Source organism: Parasteatoda tepidariorum, chromosome 4 (genome assembly GCF_043381705.1).
Source record: "Parasteatoda tepidariorum isolate YZ-2023 chromosome 4, CAS_Ptep_4.0, whole genome shotgun sequence".
Lineage (NCBI taxonomy): Eukaryota > Metazoa > Arthropoda > Arachnida > Araneae > Theridiidae > Parasteatoda > Parasteatoda tepidariorum.
The window spans coordinates 102410198-102432975 of NC_092207.1; the positions used below are offsets into that span (position 1 = coordinate 102410198).

Below are 22778 nucleotides of genomic sequence, written 5' to 3' on the forward strand. Positions count from 1 at the left end.
GATAGTGGCATAGAATTTAGCATTGCGTCATGGTAAATGTTATTCCTACTAAGTGGAAGTAGTTGTGTTTTTTTTATATTATACCCAATTGAGACCAACCAAAGCGTTATATGGAAAAATGTTTCTATAATTGAGCAAATGTAGGCAGCCAAATACCACGGTCACAAATATAAACAATACCGTTAAAAAAAAAAAAAATCATTTAATGTATATTTTTGAAACTTACCTTGATTTCTTTATATTTTCATAGAACATATGCTTAAAATTTTCAAGGCTGTGAAGCAAAAAGAATATACATTTATTTAGCTTAGTATTTCGGGTATTTTTTGTGCGATTATTGTTATCTAAATTTAAATACTTGCACTTTTTTTTTTTTTTGCAGTCTATAATATTTATAAATATGAGTGATATTAGTCTATCGCAGTATAAACAGCAGGTAAAATTTTTTTTAAATGGTGTGTTACTTTTTTTATTAAATATCTTATGGATTTGCATCATTTCCATATAAATTATAAAAATAGTAACAAATGGCAATTTCTGATGTAGTTGTAGACATCCCTCAAAACGCGAATCTCAACCTGCATGTATCTTAGGTTAGGAATAATTCTAGTGACTTTACATTATTATATTTTCTCAAATTCAATGACGAATAATTTTAATTCTTAAATAATGTAACAAATTTTAATATGACATCATCTAAGCAAACCAATGATATATTTATTGTCATTTATCTGAAGTTTAGAAAAATAGTATATAGAAACCTAGCTAGATAGCTATAAATGTTTCTTACTTTTAGGTATACTGAATTAAGCTGGTAATATTGGAAACATGCTATCAATTTAAAAGTCTTTATTTTATATTAATAAAAAGAATAATTTTAAACACATTTTGTTGAAATAATGTATTATAATTGTGTATAGTAATACTGTCTCCATAGGTTTTATTAGAAGTGATATTTTTTTCGATCAGCACTTTACTTTTGAGAATATAGGATTATAACTTTATATAAGTACATTACATTTTCACCTCATGTCTAGAGTAACTGTAGAACCATTTTACATAAAAGCTTTTACTGTCATAAGTTTCACTCCTGTATGTATACATGTATATTTTTTCTTCTTAACAATTTTGTTAACTGCTAGATTAGTCAATTTATTTTTAGGTATTTTTCATTTTACTTTATATGTGTTAGTTTGTATCCTGTTTTCTTCTTTCATTTTAAACTCATTTCCATTTCATATTCTTAGGGCACTTGTGCAATATAAAGCATAATTTTTATAGTAGAATAATTATTCTTTATTTTGAAATGCATCTGTTGTAAAATACATCCTAAAGAGAACCTTTACGCTTATTGCATCAAGTTTTTCTTATTTTTCTTATTCTAGCTTGTTTCTTATTTTATGTATAGATAACTCTCTCACTTTTGAGACACTTGCAGGGACACTATATATGTAAGTCTTATTTTTGGCAACTTGTACTGCTTTTATAATTCCATTTTCCAGAACAATACAGATATTTTTATTAGAAACATCTTTCTTATATTGTGTGTTATTGTTTATATTATACTATATATATATATATATATATATATATTGTTAATTAGTTTCTCTTACTAAATGAATATTTTTTTATACATAGTTGTTATCTGTTGAAGATGCTATAAAGACTGCCACTGGGGACAGCAAAGTTGAACTGATTGACCTCAGAAATAAACTTTTTGAAGTAATAACTTTATTGCAAGGTCAGATTTATCTCATTTTGTTGTCATCAAAAATAATGAATTATGATATTATATTCCATTTTTAAGGGTTGTAAAAAAATTGCTAAACTATTTATGCCAGTGAATAAATGATTTAACTGTGGTTAGAGATATCTGATTTATATTGACATTGTAGAAATAAGTTTTTTACAGAACTCAAAGACGAAACATAGCCCTAAATTATTCATCTGTTTTGTGTGTATTATAAATAAAAAATAAGCCAGATGAAAAAACAAAACAAATTTTCAAGTTTGTACTCGATCTTTACAAATTGTTAGATTTTTTGGTTTCCTCCATGACAAAACTTCTGCTGAAAATTAAACTCTACATATTTAACAAAATAGTTGGTAGTAATGTTATGCATTTTGCAATAGGTAATATATATGGCTGTTTATGTCTTTATGTAAAAAGCTCTCTTGCTATTCATCTAGAACAGTGTTCATGCATATGGTTACAAAGCTTTACTATTTCAAATAAAAGTGTTCAGTTACAATTTTTAGACAGGTTTTGGCGAAATCGTATTTCTTTGGTCTGTTGCTAAGATCCCTTCTTTGTTTCCATAGCAGCAGACCGCCTGTGATTTTGTGGTGAGAGAAGTTCTTTATGTAGACAGACTATCCTATATCATAAAAGGTTCTTACATTTTTGTTTGAAATGGAATTTTTACAGTTACTTTTACATTATGGAGGCACTAAAAATAAAGTAAATAATATCAAAATTACTAATAGAAATTTAATTTCCAACTTTAAGAATAGTTATGATAAAAGAATTTTAAAATTATTTATTAAAATCAATTAATGGTAATCCTGAATAATAAATGATGTAACATAGTTCTCTCTAGGAATAAAAATGGGCAGAGTGCTTCCTCACAGAAAATGGCACTTTCAGTTTTGAAAGGGCACTCATTTAACACTGTAAAAATTTATCAAATTGTGTAATATTATGTAATAGCTGAATTTAATCTTCAACAATTTTTAATTACCCTCTTATATCATGTATTTTCTGTATATATTTCAAAAAGTAGTTTTCACACATTATCAAAACAAGAGAAAAATTCATAGTTTATAAAATTAAAGACCTGCTAAAAGACTAACTCTGAGTTTAAATTCTTTTCTAAAAAAGTAAACTAAAAAAATGTTTCATATATAAACCTAATAAATTTATTTTTTTTTAATCAAACCTAAGCATTTGAGAGTTTTTTTATCGATAATTTAAACTTAAAATTATTAAAAAATGAACATTTAAAGGAGCATTTTTTTTAAAAAATAAAGTATTTATTTTAAAAATAATTTTAGAATTTAAAATCACTTAAAAAATTCATCAATATACCTCCTGAAAAAAAGAGAAACATAAAAATTAAACCAGTTGAGAATAATCCTATCAAAGTAAATATTTGTTATAGTAATCAGCATTAAACCTATAAAGTAAAGCATTAAACTAAAGCAAACTATCATCATTAAACCTATAATTTTATCAGTGTGTAATTATTATTTAAACTGTGAGTTGTTATTTTTTTAATGGAATCTAAGGAAAAAGTCAGTGTTTTTAAGGGATGGGGGCTTATTTTTACAAAGAGAGTGCATTTACAGGGCTCAAAGGGCAGGTAGGATAGGCTGCCCTTTTAGAAGGACTTAGGGAGAACACTGGGTGCAACTATGTGTTGGAGTAATTTTATTAACTACATTTAATAATCAAGATATTTTATAAGTTAAAAACTAAACAATAGTAATGAAAGAAACAATTATACTTAAAATAATGCATGTTCACAAAATATCAAAAATATTAATAATAAAAATTTAATTAACATACTTTTATCAAGTATATATTGTTACACTGTTTTAAATATATATTTGTATTCTTAATCTATAAGTATATTTGCATATATTTGATAAGGTTATTGTATGATACCAGAGTTTTTTTTATTCAGGGTGAGAGCAGCATTATTTGTCAAACCCCTGACACCTCATATTATTATTATTATTTTGAAATATTTTCAAATTATGCTTTTAAATGAAACTAATATTCTGATTTAAATTATAACCAGATTTTTTGTTATATTTTAAGAAATTTCTTTAATGTACAGAAAACTTTTTGAGTACTTTTAGAGACATTTATACAGTTACATTGAAACCTCTTTAAAGCATGCTCTCTTTGGATTAAAAAAAAAAAAAAAATTTCTGCTTACGAGAGTTGTCCATTTACGGGAAGGATACACTAGTTTTCTGATTTTAAATTATAACCAGATTTAAAAATTATTAAGTTATACAAGTATTAACTGAATCTAAAATCTTAAAGTTAAACTAACTGTTTATTCAGCATTGTGTAAAAAGAAACAAAATAGAGTGATGATTGTATAAATAAAAAAAATAAGAAGAGAACGGGCTTCATATCTGGAAGTTGAAGTAGTAGTACTAATCTGTTGCCAGATTTCATAAATATATAAATACCAATCATTTTTCTTATTAACACATACATCAGTATTTTTTTTTATATTTCAAGAAGATTTTTTCTTATATTTCAATATGTTTTGTTATATTTCAATATCTTATTATCTTTGTGGTCCAAATTTAAAGATGCCTCTGTCCAAAATGTTTCACATGAGCACTATCATTTTCTCTCATTCCTTTGCAAAGAGAAAGGAGAATGATTGATTCTTTAGCAGTACAGTTATTTTCAGTTATAGATAAAGCAATATAAACAATATTTTTAGTTATAAATAAGGTAAAAAATACTGGTAAGATGGATTTTTTTTTTTTTAATGTGGAAAATGTGGTGTTTTATTTGAAGAGTTTGAATATAATAATTTGTGGTCATAAATTATTGTCTGCATCTTCTTGCAGGAGTGTCCGCTTTGCGAAGAGGGCACATTATGATTTATTCATAGAAGATTCGCGGAAATAAGTCCATAATGAGAGGCGTTCATATTATAGGAGTAATTGTAACACAGGTTTCAATGAATTATTATTATTTCTGAGTACTTTTTATTACATTTCTACAATTATTATCACTGTTTCTAGATATATTTATGTGGCATTTTATGAAGATCTGAATTATTTTTAGTATAAAAATTTATATATGATTTTAATGAATGTATATTGTCAATTTGTAAGGTGTTTATATTTATTCTGTGTAATCATGTATACAAATCTGTATCTTAATTTTAAAAGATTTACAACAATATTTTTTGTTCAGGTGGTGTAAATGAGTCTGTATCTGCCAAAAATGACTCTAAAGAGTCAAGTCATGGAAATATTGATGATGAATTTCTTCAATTTCAGGTATAATTAACTTTTTACACACTTAAAACTGCAATTAAAAGTTGAACTTCATTAAATTATGGAATTTTTACTTATGGTATTTTATGTTATGTTATTTGTGCAATGTAATATTGTCAATGTTAAATTGTTTTTGCCTGCAATTTCTTTCTTAAAATGCTCCAATAATAGTTTTTTTTTTCCCACTTGAAGCAATTTTTTAAGTAATATTTTTAATTAGTGTCATTTCTTTTAAAATTTTCTTTAAATATTTAACTAAAATTAGACATTGTTTTGATTTCACCCTTTCATTGCTAATATTGACTTTTGTGTTAACCTTAAAAAAGGCAATAAGTGGTTTTTAATTGGATTAATTTAGGAACACAAAAAATTAATAAAATAAAGGCTTTTAAAAACTCAAAAATGTTACATTGAAAACTAGAATTAGAATAAAATGTATGAAGAACTTAAGTTGTATAAAGTTCCTGAGTTTCAGAGATGAAAGGTTACAGTATTATAAGTTTTTCTAGACTAAAAACAGAAAAATAAGGTTATTTAAAGAAAGTTAAGACATTAAAAAAATCAGTAAATCAAAAGATAGTATTGGACTATATTGTACAAAAGCTTTCAGTTTCATCAAAACTTTGAGCTTGAAATATAAGCATCAAATTATTTTGAGTTTTTTCAGAAAGAAATAAATCAGTTAGAAACTGCCGATAAAGATGAAAGTAAATGTGATCAAAATGTTCATGATGAGCTATGCAAAGTTTTGTCTTCCATGGAGGGCAACAAGTGTCGTGCTCCATTCAGAAGCCAACGTGGAGAAATTGGATACCATAATGCAATAATTTTTTCTACCGACTTAGAAGATGATATTGATGACATTCAAGATGTAATGGTAATGTAGTTGTGCTTTTATGTAAACAAAAAATTTTTTAAAACTTTATCTATACAATTATAAACATTTCATTTTTATGATTGAAACTTGCTAACATTGTTTTTGTTGAATTTTTTTTATCACAGAGATGAATTTAAATATAGGGCAGTAGTCTTCCTTTTTCAAGAAACCTCACACACACAAAAAAAAATATTCATATAAATGAAAATGATAGAATTATAAAATTAGACTTGTTTAAACAATTTCAGATGATCAATTAAACAGGGGCCATAAGTGCAAAATATCTCACAAAAAGGCCGCTAATGATGTGTATATTAAGTATAAAAATGAATCAAATCATATTTAAATCAATCGTAAATTTGAAGAAAAAGCTGAAGAAAAATATTAAATTGTTTGTTTTAGGAATGAATTTCAAAAAAGGAACAAAATTATATTTATTTTAATAATATAAATGATGTTCTTAATTATTCATTTTAAAGGACAATTTTTAACCAGGACAATTTTGAGTTAAAACTCTAAGTTTTATAGTAAACTGTTACTAAAATGATAAAACATTTTAAAACGTATTTATTTGTTCTTATCTACTTATATTTCCAATTTACAAAATGTAAGTACATTGATTAAAAATGTAATATAATGATTAAAAATAAATAGTTTGTTATCGGTACTTATCAATTTTTATTTCAACAAACTCATTATTTTAATGAAAGAAATTAAGTTATAGAAAAGTCCTAAGAATGTTGTGGAGTCTTTCAACTTGGAACCTTTTCTTGAAGAAATATGCTTAATTTAGCTTTATTTAATTTTGTTTTAACTATGAAAGCAAACTTAAATGTGAATTACAAAAGTAATACTTATTAACCCTGTGCCAGAATCATTGTTGCAGAAGGATTCTTGCTCAGCGATTTTTTCCTTTGGGAAGTTTTGGTTTTCTTTTCTGCAGAATTTTTCCAAATATTTTATCTTTTCTTCAAAATTTCATTCAAAAGATGCCTTTCTTGCAAATTTGAATGGGAAAAAAATGCCTATGATATTTCAATTCTCATTTGAGAATAAAGAGTAATAAGGTTAAAAATTTAGTTTTCTTTTCTGTAGAAATTTTTATCCTATTTTTTACGCAGTACTTACTATTGATTTCCACATAACTTTTGAAATCCTATATTTTTAATACGATATTATTTATGGCAACAACTGAATCTCAAAATAAAACACGCATTTAGTTACCCCTTTTTGAAGTGTCAGATTCTCCTGATTTCACCGTCGATCATTCGCCGTTTCGGTAATTACAGCTACAGATTTCAGGATTTTTTTTTATGTGATGAAAATATACAAAATGAGGAAAAGGAAATAATAAGTATATTTTTCCTCTACAAAATGCGAGAATATCTCCTGCGCCTATAATATTAGAATAAAAAATATTACCGTCATTCGGGGCTACTTTGTGCAGGATTTCGCAGTTTTTGAACTTTGACATGTAAAAAAACTATGTTAATTCAAACTTTAGTAAAATTTGTCGATATTATATTCATAACTGGACTCAGACGAGTGAATTTGATAAATATTGGCATTATTTGTATGTACTATTTATGAATAATAAGTCAAAACATACCTTGCACAAAGTAGCCCCCAAATGGGGCTACTTTGTGCAGCGATAGGAATTCAGTTTAATAATCATGTTTTTAGTAAAATATTGATATAAAATTGTTAAAAAAGTTAATTGTTGACATTTTTAATAACAAAAACATCAAGATATGTAAAGATATTAGTTTGAAAATAATTTTCAGCGTTAAAAAACCATTTTTTATAAAGAATTTTTTCTTAAAAAGAATGTTTATTTCAAAACATTTGAGTTTAAACAAAAGGAAACCATATACATTTTTGAACATTGAAATGGATGAAATTTCAAAAATAATAATTATTACATATTCATTAACATTTATAATATTGATAAATTTGAACATAACATGCTTGAATGAACATGACAGAACTTGCTCTTCAGTTTCTGTCAAAATCACCTGATGTCCTATAAAATATATTTTTATGTGTTAAATCGTTTGATTAATTCATTAGAAAAATCTTTGTAGAAGAAAAATAATAGTTTACCAGCACGTTTCACGTGTTTCTTGTGAATTTTATTAGAGATAGTATTTCTGTGGATTTTGTACTTCCGAGAAGCTTCTGCAATCGACATACCACCAGCAACTGCTTGCAAACATTGTTGCAGCTTTTCTAAAGTGTAATCACGGTAGTTTCTCGTTCCAGGTATTTTTTTATAACGTCTGACCATTTTTCTGTCGAAAAAAAAAACGAATGAAACTTTGCACAAAGTAGCCCCAAAGTGCATTTTTTTTCATTTTCCGTTTATTTGTTATTAATTTTCAAATTTTTTTAACGCTAACATGATATAATTGTTTATTAATATATAAATAAAAAATTTTGCACTTACGACAATTGTTTTATCAACGTCTTTGCATTTCACAGCTAAAGTTTCCACGCACACTTTTCGACATCCGACGTCCTCGGAAAGTTGTTGACATTGGATGAACGAAACACACTCTGAGATTGTTTTAAAATTCGAAAAAATGTTTGTAGTAATAGAGGAGACTTCTATCTTCAAATTCCACACATTTTTAACGTGAAAAAAAACATAATACTGAATAGCAGCACTTGAAAAATGCCAAATTCGAATTTGCACAAAGTAGCCCCGAATGACGGTACACATTCAATTAAAAAAAAAAATTTCCGGAAAATTTTATTTATTTATTTATTGTTTTTTGAAATTGATACTTCTGTTACTTTAAATTAGTAGCATGTGTATTGGTTATTATTTAAATATCTATCTGAAGGATATTAGTGCTGCAGAGGTATGTCGCAGAAAGCCTGAAAGAATTCTGCCCTAGGGCTTATTAAATAAACCAATTATTATTAACTAAAAAAAATTATACTTATTAAGTAAACAAATAATAAAAAACTTGATTGACTGATATTCTCATTACTAGTATTTAAAACTCCTTTCACTAAAATGTGTAATATGAATTCACTCAAATTTTAACAACTTGTTTAATTTAAATTTAACTGCTCAAAAGCATTAAATGGTGTTTTCAAAACAATTGTTAGAATAAATGTTTCCAATTAGAAAGCAATTTATTTTTATTTGTATACTTTCTATGTAATATGAGTTCTCTTACTGTCTAAGTAACATTCTTTTTTAACCTTTGAAATGTTCAATTGTAAATATGGAATACTGCTGCATTTGAACTAAAAGAATTTTTGATTTTTGTTAATTTATTTATTGTTGTTTTTTAGTATAGAATGGGAGGCAAACTAATCTGCATTTTTTCTTTAAATAAATGAATAAAAAAAGTAAAGCACTCTTGAAACTTCCAGTTGTTGACCATGCATTTTAGTGTTGAACTATGCAATGTGGTTTGCATAGTGCAGACTCAATCAAGCTAGTAACTATTGAACTGAATTTGGCTGAGCTTCAGTCGAGATAACACCCCAGTCTTTAAAGCCTTAACTACTGTGGAATCACGCTATATTAGTTTTAATATCTGTCCCCATTATTTCACTCAGATGCTTTTACTTTTAAAAATTTACCATTGCAAAACTTAATGCATTCTTAGAAAATAACAAGCTTGATTTAAGTTTAAAATCAAATAAAAAAAACATTAAAATTCATATCAAACAAAGATTTTATCGGATACTGTAAAATTTACACTGTTTAAAAATCTATGAAGTAAATATTTTATTACAATATAAATTCTTTTATTTCAGTATAAATTCTTTTATTTTTATTATTATTTTATCCAATTCTTCTGATCTGTTATATGTGTATATATCTACAACTTAATCAGTTTTGCTTAAAAACAAGGCTTAAATTAGAAATTTTTTTAAATTTTCGTATTCAGGGGTCTGTCCAAGCCGAATTTACTACCATTTAGCGGTACCTTCACAAATTCAATTTTAGGAAAAACGGTAGTTTCACAAATTCAACTTTAGGAAAAACGGTAGCTTCACAAAATACATTTTCTTAAAATTTTATTTTTTTATTCCTTTAGAAACGATAAATCCATATTTTTGTGTTGATTTTTTAATATAATTTTTAATTGTTCACAAATTATGTCAACATTTTCACAAAATAGGTACCTCTCAGAAAAACCTAGATAGACCCCTGGTATTACATAAATATTTTTGAACAAAACAAAATTTTGATAATATACTAAGATAAGTAAGTACAGATTTTTATTTCAGTTTAATGAAAGACATAAAGGAAGAACCTTCAATTATACTGTTGAAAATAACATTTTAAATGTTTAGAATTTATTTTTAGGGTAGGACTTCTGTATCATTATACCTTTAAAATTAATTTTTTGTATCTATCACTCTCATATCAGTTACATTATCATAATTTCTTCAATTTTTTTATATGTTTATAGTTGAAAAGTATTTATTATTTCAGGTAAAAGTGATGTTTTGCAACCCTGTTTGCGAAGAAATGAGACCTTGTCCATATTTTTTGGACGGTCATTGCAAATTTCATGACAACAGATGCAGGTAATAATTTGTTCTGAGCTGATATTGGATTATTTACAATTATGTTATGTTAGAAAATTACATATTTGTTATGATGTATTTAATACAATTTTATTTTTTTAATAAAAATTATGATGTCGTTTGTTTCAGGTATTCTCATGGATATAGTATCAAATATTCAGATTTAGAAGAATATATTCTTCCTGATTATAGGTAATATTATGTTTTATTATTGTGAGTTAAAACTATTAATATTATTTTTTTATGCACACATTATTATTTATTTACTATAAAGAAATTATTTTTAGATTTAATTTTCATTTCAAATGTTGCCTGAATTTTGTGGATTGCAATTATATTTTTATTATTTTAATTTTGCACAAAACCTTGTCGATCATAGTTTTTTGTTTCAACATTTGTTATGTTATAAAATGTCACATGCAATGATTTATATGTCTATAGTTATACTATTTACTTATGTATTTTTGATTTACTATGCAAATATACAGTGAAACCCACAATTTTCTGTCAGACTAGAATAGAAAAATGCACAAAGCTGAATAACGTAAAATCAGTTTAAAAAAACATAATTTAATTTTTAAAAATTGACACTTACTAGATAGAAAACTAATGTGTAATCTTTTTGTTTTTAGATACAATTTGAACCCTCTCAATACTTACTATTATTTGCTTAATGGTTTACAATCACAAATGTTTTTATGCTTTCAAACTCTTGCTCAGTTGTGGGTATATCCTACAATATTTTTTGCATATCTTCATCGGAAACATACATTAAATCAGATATGATGTAAAGTTGATATATGCATCAGCAACTTCAGAAAATTTTCAGACATGCCAGTGTTTCCCATGGATGCTGAGTAGCGTATAACCACAAGAAACTTCATTAAACTCATTAGTAATGCATTTTAGTTTTATAGTCCAACACTATACAAAACAAATTCAGAGCTTCCAGAACCTATTTCATTAGAAGCATCTTGCAATTGAGAAAAATAAATTATTACCTAACCAGTTATTTAGTGTGTCATTCCAAGATTCAAAGGTTGAAATTTGCTGGAAAAAATTCCATTGCAAATTTTACAATTTAAACTTCCCTTCTTGGATCATTTTTGTACTTTGCCCATCCCACCACCCTTCTGATTTTGACTCAAGGGGGAACTCCCCTCTCACAGACAAAAAAACAGAATAGAAAGAATGTAAGAAAAGTTGCATGCATCTAGTAAACAATTTTCTTAAAAGTAAAAAAGGGAAGAAAAATAATACTCATAAAAAGTTTGTATGAGCTTGGTAAATGAAAATAGTCCTTTATACATTCACGTTTATACGTAATACATTCACGTGATCTGTTAGAATAGCATATGAAGCTGGATTTTCTTTTTAAAAAAAGTAATGTGAAGTCCGGGATTATTAAACATTATCTGTTTAGGTGATTTTTAAGGACCAGCAGAAAATGAGGCAGGAATAGACAAACAACACAAGTTCCACTATTAACCCCTTAACGATCGGCTAATTTTCAAGAAAACGGTCATAAAAGTGCCTATGTTTTTGGCTTTTGTATTTGTATTACGTATTTGATTAGTGCTGCAACTAGTTTAAAATATACTAACTATCTACAATTACCTTTAAAATATCCTGTTACTGCCATCAGGTGTGTAAAATGAGAAATAAAATGTTTTCTGGGCAAAAGAAATGAATTAGTTTTATTTTTCTTGGCGCGTTACTACTGAACACTCCAGCCCATCAATATCACGGGAGCAAGAAATAGCGGGAGAAAACTCAGCCCGTCATTTTCACGGGAGCGAGAAGGAAGGGGTTAATGAATATTATTTAACACTCACTGTACTCATACTCAAATTTCTATGAACTTTATCATAAGCACTCAGTCTAAATTTCAAGAGTGAAATGCATGGAGATTTCCCTGTGAAAATGACTTATGAATTGAAAATGTTATTTTATCTACTTGTTCTGGGAAAATAGTCGAGAGTTCATACCAAAACAGTCAAGTGCAACTGAGCGCTAGGTATTCAGTGTTCAATGCCTTTTAGAAATCAGAACAATCTTCTCTATTTCTGTGATACAAACCACAAATATCTTTTTTATTTATGGCATAATTGTCTGTCTGCATGTACTTGGCTATTGTGACGAAAGCAACGCAAGGCATATCATTCTAGCTATAGTGGTTTGAAAGATGGATTTTCTCATGGATATAAATCAAAGTTATTTTATCAGAGACCTTTTTTTTTATTATATTTTTCCGAAAACATTTCTTCAAAAACTTTTTATAAGTCATCCTATCTATAGTTTGTTTTGTTGAGGCATTTGATATAATTCTAGTAAAATAACCTAATATATTGTTTTGAAATCTAATCAGCTTAAAATTGCATTATCATAATTCAAAACAAGTTGTTCAGATACCGTTTGACAAAAAAATATGGTTTAGAAATGTTACTCTCAGAGAGGTTTTTGATAGTAACTAAACAAGCTATATATTTAGCATTGAAATTTAACTTCCATTTAAAAGAAAGCTAATTTTTATAGTCCAAATATGAAAGATACTGATAAAAAACAGCCTTAGAAACTCATATTTCAAAAGTATTTTCAAATATTTTTCAATACAAAATTGTTGAAAAAAAGAATAAAAACAAGAATTTTTTATTTTAAATTTTTTTTATGCATTTATTTTAAATCAAAATGTTTGATTGATTATTTTACTGTGGTATCACTTTGCATTCTGAAGAGGTTGTTTATTCATCTATTTATACTTAATATGTTTGGGGAGTAGGTGTGTCTGTTTTTTTTTTTTTTTCTGAAATTTAAATGCATGTAATGAAATATTGCTCCCAATCTTAACAAACGGCTACTCTTAGTTTGATATTTTTAAAGTATTTGAAATATGAACTATCAGTAATTTGCAAAGATTAAGTTCATCTATTCTCAAAAACCATTTTATAATGAACTTAAATAACGATTTCTAAATTTCATAATTTCTGTAAGAAACCATTTTTAATCATGTACTATATATATTATTTCCATTAGCAAAAGAAAATAATCCATGTTAATATTATAGCTAGGGGCTATGCTAAATATATGCTGTTAGGGGCTATGCTATATTCTCAAGAAAAGAAACATTTATAAATCATACACATTCTAGAAATTAGGTTTAAAAATTTTTCTTCAAATTTCTGCAATGATTTAATAGCATTAGAATAAAACAGTTGTGCCAAGGGAAGATAATAATTTTTAGAACTTATTAAATACATTTTTTAAAACCAGGGCTGGAACTCCTGTTGGAAATACATCTTCCTAGAATGTCCAAATATTAAAAAGGAAAGTTTTAACCTTGAAAAGAAATATGTATTGCTGGGAAGTTGTATACACATGCCTCTTTAATTTCATGTGAAGATGCAAATAATAAATCATGAATTATTTATGTTTAATAATCCACCTTAATTCTTATATATACATATACATATATATATATAATTGCATTGNTATATATATATTAGAAGTGTAGTCAGTGGCTGGGGAGTATATTTATTTTCTGGGGAAAAATATTAGTTCACTAATCAGAGAAAATTGCAGTATTTCACAATAATACATTTTTCTAAATCTGTATACCTGAACACTTATATGCTTTTTAATTATTACTTCAAAAACTTTAAAAAAATGCAAATAAAATAAAATCTATTTTTCCAAACTCATATTCAGTTTAATTGATTAACATATTATGTTTGATTTTTTTCCTTCTTTTTGATAAATTTGATTTTTTTTTTAAATGCAAAAATTTACTCAACTTATTAATAATCTTTTCCCATTATTTTTTATTTAAATAAGTATAATACATAGTAACCACTGTACTATCAGGGCTTTTCAGTTGTAGGCATTTTTTTTCTACCAGTTTTGTTTTTAGTTCAAATTTTTATTTATTTATTTTGCTTCCAGCGATGTAGATAGAGATTCAAGATGTTTAGTGAAACATGAAGATGGATTGTGGCATACTGCTGTTGTTGAACATTATTTGGGGGACCATAAATATTTTGTTAAAGATAGTGACTCAGGTGATACTATAACAGTTGATGCTCATGATCTTCTACCACTTAGTAAGTATTTAAATAAGAATTATTTTCTTTTCAGGATTTGTATCGATATTTATTGGCATTTTTCTGTTATCCACCTGAAATTTTAGTCTAATTTTTTCTTCTTAAATACTCATTTAATTTTGAGATTATTATAATATGTGATGAAATTGAATTATTTAATTTGACACATATCCCTCCCCGTGATAAAAATGTGTAATTTCACAATAACCAAATGAACAAATTTGGTCTTTGAAAAACTGCAGTAAATAAATGATGATCAAAAATGCCAGAATTCGGTCAGTGCAGTACAAATGATGCCAGATGGAAATGTGTGATTGAAAAAAGTAAAAGTAGTAAAATATAAGGAAGCTCAAAAATACCAGTTGGTTGGTTGGTGTCGTATCCTCTGTTGAATCATATTTCATGGTGTACTTGAATAGTTTTTGTTATTTCTATGGCATTAAAAGAATACAAATCCTCTTCTGTGGGAAAGAAAGACCAGTCATTTGCCTGTTTTGCATTTATATGATCACTAATCTATATCTTTATTACTAATGACATAAGCTGGAATATTTTTAAGGCACTTTAATTTTAATATAAATTAATTCAAGAGTATTAGTAATCTTTCTTATTTATTTTGTTAAAATATTTTGAACTAAAAAACCTGAAGGGTATTTGCATCATGTTCATGCATTTTTATGTAAAAAAAATTTTTTTAATTTTTTTTTATTATTCATAATTTCAACTATTTACTTTTATTTCTTTTTGAATCTGTTTACCTTCATCTACATAAATTTCAAAGTTTCTTTGAAAGAAAGAGTAAATAAATTTGATGCCAAGATTAGTGTGGGAAGTTTGATCTGATTGTATAATATCAGTATAAAATTAATTTTTAAAAAACATATTGCTAAAGAAAAATGTTTTTCTATGTATTTTTAAAAGTAATAATCCATTTTCCTTTTTACATATATTGATCATAAGGTATATCTTTAAGTTTTTTTAGTTTGATTCGGTTTGGTATTAATGAATAATTTAATTTAGCGAACTTTTAAAAAGTACTTAATCTTTAAATGCTTTTTTAAAAGGTTTTATGTACACAACATCTTATGACATTGATTCAAACTAATCAACTAGTTTATTTTGAAATAATTAAATTACCTTTTCTTTAATTCTAATGTAAGGACCCATATGAAATTTTATTAAAAAAATATTACGTATGTATATTAACCATGTATTTTGGTGCAAATAAAAAATCGGGTAAAAATTAACATAATTTTCAACACATCACCTTTCCATAGATGTCATTATGCTTTTTTTTTCGTAATAAAATAAATTTTTTTATATTCAGTGCATAAATAATGTGCTTCATTAAAGCTTCCTTAGTTTTTAAATTTTATTTTTGATTAATTCGTTCTAAAGAATACAATTTTTTTTTTCATATGAAAATGAAAAAAAAAATTCTTTTTAGTCCTAACCTTATTTCTTGTTCTTTTATAATTTCAAACCATATCTCATTTCCAACTTTTATCTTAGCAACATGTATCCTTTTTCTGCCTTTAATTATTGTCTTAGAAGCTAAATTTTAAGAAGTAATGAATGATGTTTCCATTTCATATTAAAAGTTAATATAATTTTTATTTAGTATTATTTTAGTTTTGAAATTTGTTTTATTTTGCCTTATTAAAATGTGCTATAATTTCATTTTCAATTATATATTTGTCAACTTTACTCTTAATTAATTTTAATCTTATCCTTTATAGACCAATTAGCTTTGTCAGATGATGACACTAGTAGTAGTGAAAGCTCTTCCTCAGAATCAGAAAGTGTTGCTGAATTCAGAAGTCCAAATGGTGCTTCTTGTTATGCTTCAAATGAAATTAACTACAGTGTGCAGGTGGGTTCATCTGCTATGGGAGAGTGGGAACAACATACTACGGTTAGTTTTTATTCCTTTTTTTAAGATGTTCTAAAATAAAAATATTTCCTTTGTAGAAATGTACTACTTTTGAAGAATTTACTAATTGGAAATCTTCGTAGAAAAGGATGCTAACTGACATTTTTGAAAAAAATTATGATTTTTGAGAGTATTTGACTATGCAAGATTGATTTATTTGGAGAAATCATTAATATAAAGAGATATTATTAGATGTACATACTAGGAGATAATCTAAGGCAGTCATGTCAAAGATACAGCCCGTGGGCCACATCCGGCCCCCGGGCGGCCCGCGTTGCAATGTGTCACAGAAAGAATCATGTTTTTTTAGAGCTTTTAGACTTCACTCGATTCCTCTACGGAAGTTTTAAAATGCGCACACTACATTTATAAGTAATTTCAAGGCTAACGCGTGCCTAGACAAGCGAGAGAGATAGACAGTAATGCCATTTCTTAGCAACAAGAGGAATCCTCCACGTGCTTCGAGTCTAGACTAGAACCTTCCTTATCGATATGAAAAGAGTGGTCGGCGCGACGTGAGTCAGTTGAGTCGAGTAATTGAAGCAATACGGTTGGAGAAGGATTTTAGTTGTACTGCGAAGTAGCGATTGTGAAGGTATTGTGCATTTGCTTGTGTCGTGCGATATCCATAATTGTTGTGTCGAGTTCCATAATTGTTATGATTTTGGCATAATGGCACGAAAACGTAAAGTTAATAGTAAGTGCAGAGTTTTTCAGTCTAATTGGGAAATTGCAATTTTTTTTATAGAATGGAAAGGTAAACCACTGTGCTTGATTTGCAATCAAACAGTTACTGTTTAAGGAGTTTAACTTGAAGAGACACTATGATACAAATCATAAATCAAAATTCGATTGTTGCACTGAAAAAATAAGAATGGACACATTGTCATCTTTAAAATCTAAACTTCAAGGTCAACAATCGATGTTTATTAAAGCTAATACCGAGAGCGAAGATGCCATGAAATCAAGTTTTATTATTGCATTAGAAATCGCGAAGAGATCAAAACCTTTCACTGATGGTGATTTTATTAAAGACTGTGTGTTGAAGGTTGCTGATGTTTCATTTCCATTTCAAAAGTCAATAATTCAAAATATTTCGCTGCCAAGAAACACTGTTACTTCAAGAATAAATTATTTATCTCAAAATTTGGTTCTTCAACTGAAGGAGAAAATTAAAGAATTTACAAACTTTTCACTGACTGTTGATGAGAGCACTGATACTGTCGATACAGCTCAACTTGCTGTTTTTATACGAGGTATTAACAGTAACTTTGAAATAACTGAAGAATTATTAAAGTGCGTTCCATTGACAGGTACTACAACAGCAAATGATATTTATTCTGCAATTGAGCATTTGATAGCAGAATATGAACTAGACTGTACTATACTTAGCAGCACAACTACGGATGGCGCTCCTGCCATGGCTGGCAAACATTCGGGCGTTGTAACTAAATTAAAACAGAAAACATCAAGAAATTTTGTGGGATTTCACTGTATGTATTCAAGCTTTTGAAACAAAGTTGAGACTGTGGGAAAATCAGGTAAAAAATCAAAGTTTGGATCATTTCCCTCATTTAAACAGTGAACCAAAAAAAAATTGGATCAATATTCTCAACTTCTGCAAAATCTGATCACGGAATTCAACAATCGTTTTGAAGACTTCCACAAAATGAATGAAACGGAATTCCCAATTTTCAACAATCCATTCAATTTTGAAGCTTCACAGGCACCAGTTCATTTGCAAATGGAGTTGATAGATCTTCAATAGGACAGTATTTTGAAAGAAAAATTTAAAGAGGTTAACGCTCTTACATTTTATGCACAATATTTCAAGAGTTTGGATAACTACCCGGAATTAAAAAAGCATGCATTCTGTGCATGTTTGGTAGCACCTATTTATGTGAGCAGATGTTTTCCATCATGAAAATAAATAGGAACAAACATCGCACAAAACTTACGAATGAACATCTCCAATCAATTCTTAAAATAATTACAACAAATATGAAACCGGACATAAATGAGCTTGTCAAAACAAAAGAAGTCGAGGTCTGGATCCTCGAGCTCAAAATAATTACCCTCTTTTATAACTTTGATATGATTTTTAACAACAGTATATTATATACTATAGCCACCAAGATTCTACAAATATTTCTTAAGCCAGTTCCTTTCCATACCCCAAAAAGGCTAATAAAAATCTCTCTTCGAAAAACATTTGAGGCAAAACTCCAAGAAAAAAATAAAAATAAGGACTGGTTGGAAGGAATTAAAGATATTCCGTCATGGCCAAGAGAAAAAACTGTGGCCCTTTTTCGCCTTGCCACTGGCCATGACTGTTTATCAAAACACCTGTATAGAATCAAAATCTTATCAAGCCCCTTTTGTCCATTATGTAATCTACAAGAAGAAATGGTCGCTAACCATCTGAGATGTTGCCCTGCACTTCCTCCTGGGCCCTTGTGGGAACGTTATTGGCGGGCGAGATGCATTATTACAGACCTATAGACTCTTTCTTTTTGTAACTCTTGTTCCCGTTTTTTGTTCTTTTTTTATATTGTTCTCAGCTACAAATTTGTCTTTCATGTCTGCCATTGGAAATATAAAAAAATATATATACTATATAATTAAATAAATAAAATTTTATAAAAATTAAGTACATTTTTTTAATTTGAATCTGGCCCGCCTACATATTCTAAATTTAATATATGGCCCTCTGCAAAATTGAGTTTGACACCTCTGATCTAAGGTATTTCATTTAGTGGAAAAAGGTTCCAAGTGCAAAGTTGAACCTTTGAAACGTTGATGAGTAGCCTTAAAATTAGTAAACGTTATAGCACATTAAAATGCCAAGTAGGCAAACCTTATAACACAAAGTGTTTTATATAGAAATGTATAGATTTTACAAATTGCCATCTTGCAGACAAGAAATAAAGGCGACTGTAATATTTATTTTCTATTCCTTATGTATGAAGATATTTATTCAAAATCATTAAAATGTCTCATAGAAGCGTTATCCAGTTTTTCAATTATAAAATAGACATAATTTAAATTTATTAGAGTAAGTTGTACATCTTGGGCTTGTTTTTACTGCAAATCCACAATGGTAATTGTCTGATAAAATTTCTGAAAATTGAAGCTGACTTCTATCTTGTTGATATAATCAATTTTGTGTAACAAAGCCTATGATTTATTGTATATTTGTACTACAAATATTTTCAATAAATTTTTTTAGATTACTACATTCCATATAAGTAGCTTTTTTTTCATATTTAGTTAATTTTCGAGTTATTGATTTTTTTTTAATTACTCTATAAAATAATCCTTTAAAGCATATTTTATGTATGCTCTAATAGTATTATTTTAATTAATTTTAGGGCATTGGTTCTAAACTGATGGCAAAAATGGGCTACGTTTGGGGGTAAGTATGAATTTTTTTTCTGGTTAAATCATGTCATACTAGTTTTATGATGTGTTTCAATTTTAAATCACTTGAAAATATTAATTTGTATTTCTTATAGTTATTCAGGGTGTGTAGCGTTTTTAAAAAGTGCTTAGAGGTGCTTATTTTCTATTTTCGTTTTCTAAAAGTCCTTAAAGGTGCTTTTTTTCATTGGGTGTTTTTAAAAAGTGTTTAATTTTCCTTTTCCAAAATGAGATTTTTCTTTTACCATGTTGATTTTCGCTACGAATTATGCAGCAAGACGCTGTTCACATTGCTCTATTCAACGTTTTCACAATAATTCAACCCCAATCTATTTCGGCGTATCGTCAGTCCGTAGCGTATGAAGACGCCATTCGATTTACATGATTCAATAATTTTGACAATTGTCAAAAACCATGACAAAAGTTTTTTTTTTTTTAATTTTTTGACGTGACTGTTGAAACTTGATAAAGCCTTCAATTGACAAAAACTTTCCAATCCTACCTAATTGTGTTTTTTAAGTGCTTAAAAATATTATTTGAGTGCTTGAAAAGTGCTTATTTTTTGTTGAATAATTTGGATATGCACCTGTTATTTAAGAATAATTCTTTTTTCTGTTCATTACAAAAAATTTTTTTTACTTATTAGGCATTTTTAATTCATTAGACATTTCATGATTTAGGGAAGGACTTGGAAAAAACAGTGATGGCAGAATTGAACCAGTTGAAGCAATTATATTCCCTAAAGGTATTCAAAAGTGGTTTGTATGATAACAAATCCTTTACAGCAAAATATCCATGAATAATTTCTATTTAAAAATTGACCTTTAATCAGTTTGGAGTAAAACCTGGTAGCTTTCTCTCACGTTAAATTTGTTTCTCTTTGTTTTATTCAATTAGAGAACATTACATAGATATTTTTGTACTTATTTGCTAATTGTGAAAGTGTTAGTTAACTATTAAAAAGCTTGTTGTAGTCAACTTTCTTGGTAAAAAAGGTGAAGAAGCCCAACGTTTTTTTTTTTTTTTTTTTTGCTGCATTTCATAAGGAACGTGTGCAGTAACAGTATTTCATTGTGTTATAAGCATAATTATTATACTTTCCAAATTGTATTTTAAAGTTGCATGCATAAGCAACTTCAAAATAAAATCAAAACTGCATTTAATTTTTTAAATAAAAAATTACAACTATTAGAGTATTTATATTATCTTAATAGTACTGGCCCATTTCATTGTAAATATAAAATATTTGAAATATCAGGAAGCAAAATATTTATTAATAGTAGTTTCTTCTGGCATTGCCTGATCTTTTCGGATTAAGTGTATTTTAATTCATCTTGCATATTAACAGTTAATATTTTCTGAGCTTCTTTTTTTTTCTCCATCATTCATCTGTGTAAGTGGCACACAAATTTGGACATATTTATCCCGTGGTCATTTTTGATAAGTTTTATAATCATTCTGTTACCCATAAAAATGTTTAAATTTCACATTATATGCTAGTATTCATCTCTCCCGAGAATAATGCATTTGACACTAATATGTTTAATTTTACTTGCACATTACCTCTAAATTATTTTTAATTATAAAGAGTGACATTAATCACAGTGATATTGAAAACATTTGAACCAAGTCTCAACAATGTTTACAGACAACTACTGCATTATATAGAAAATATATTGAATGTATTGGAAGTACAAATAAGTTTCTGCCATTTTCTGTGAAAAATTAGCAGTTTATTTTGAACACGGTACATTATCTTTTATTCAAAGTATTCTCCATTACTAGGCACTACTTTTTATCATCTTTCTGGGAACATTCAAATGTCACGTCGGAAGAACTCTTCACCGTTCGAGGATATCCACAAATTAACGTATTTTTTGGTTTCTTCATATGATGTAAATTTCTGCTGAGACGGAATATATGTGTCATCGACCAGAATAGATGATAATCTGAAGGGGCAAAGTCTGGCAGATGGGAAGGAACTTCCCATTGAAGTGTTTCCAAAAAGCAAAATCAATTTTCATGCAAAATCGACGTTCAATGTCTTTTGGCTTCAGTTCGTATGGAACCCAACTTTCTTGTTTTTGAATCATTCTCCACGATTGTAAACAATGTGAAATTGCTTGCTGAGTTACTTGTAATGTAAGAGCGGGTTCTTTTTGCGTTTCAGACGATTCTTCCAATAATTTTTCCAATTCCTTGTATATGTACAATTTCGGCCTTCCACTGCGTTCTTTGTCTTCCACGTCAAACTCACAATTTCTAAACTTCAGAAACCTCTCACGACAACTTCTCTCACTTAAAGCAGCCTCACCATTTGCTTCTCCAAGCAATCTATGTGCCTATACTGTAGATTTCTTCAAATTGAAGCAGTAAATCACAAGTTCCCGCAAATGACGCTTATTTTAGCACAAAACTTGACACTTTTGCACGAAAACAATTATGTAATTGGTGTGTTGGCTGAGTTGCCACGATGGGGAATCCAAAGAGGAGAGAGAAGAAGGATGATCGGTTTATGGCATAAATCAATAAAGTTGTACAAAACAATAAACCCGGCTCTCCTTGCATTGAACTGCAGGCAGGTTCACTCCTACTTACTGCACAGTGAAGATATCCTATTTAGAACCACATTGATAAATAAATAAATTCCAGACTTTTATGAAAGAATGATTTGTCCTTCTATTTATTTGTTAGACAAAATAAGATACATACAAGTTCTTCATGACATCGTATCACCAATTTAAAATCCAACACTTGGATTATGAGTACTCCCTGTGTGTCCAGGGAGTATAAAAATTTTAATTATGTAATTAGCATGACTGATATTGCTGCAGTAAAATTTACTAAATAAAGGAATTGC

At 27.7% G+C, this 22778-nt stretch overlaps 1 protein-coding gene across 1 annotated transcript in view; it reads left to right on the top strand.

Annotated features, from left to right (window-relative positions):
- Positions 1–364: 364 nt before the first annotated feature.
- LOC107441229 (zinc finger CCCH-type with G patch domain-containing protein) overlaps positions 365–22778 on the top strand; it is a gene marked incomplete at its 5' end in the record, with an annotated part of 35356 nt that continues 12942 nt past the window's right edge. The window contains 10 exon segments of the mRNA XM_016054406.4: positions 365–436; positions 1639–1741; positions 4952–5037; positions 5702–5911; positions 10374–10468; positions 10598–10660; positions 14408–14565; positions 16305–16480; positions 19870–19913; positions 20599–20663. Of these exon segments, the coding sequence (XP_015909892.1) occupies positions 401–436; positions 1639–1741; positions 4952–5037; positions 5702–5911; positions 10374–10468; positions 10598–10660; positions 14408–14565; positions 16305–16480; positions 19870–19913; positions 20599–20663 (1036 nt within the window).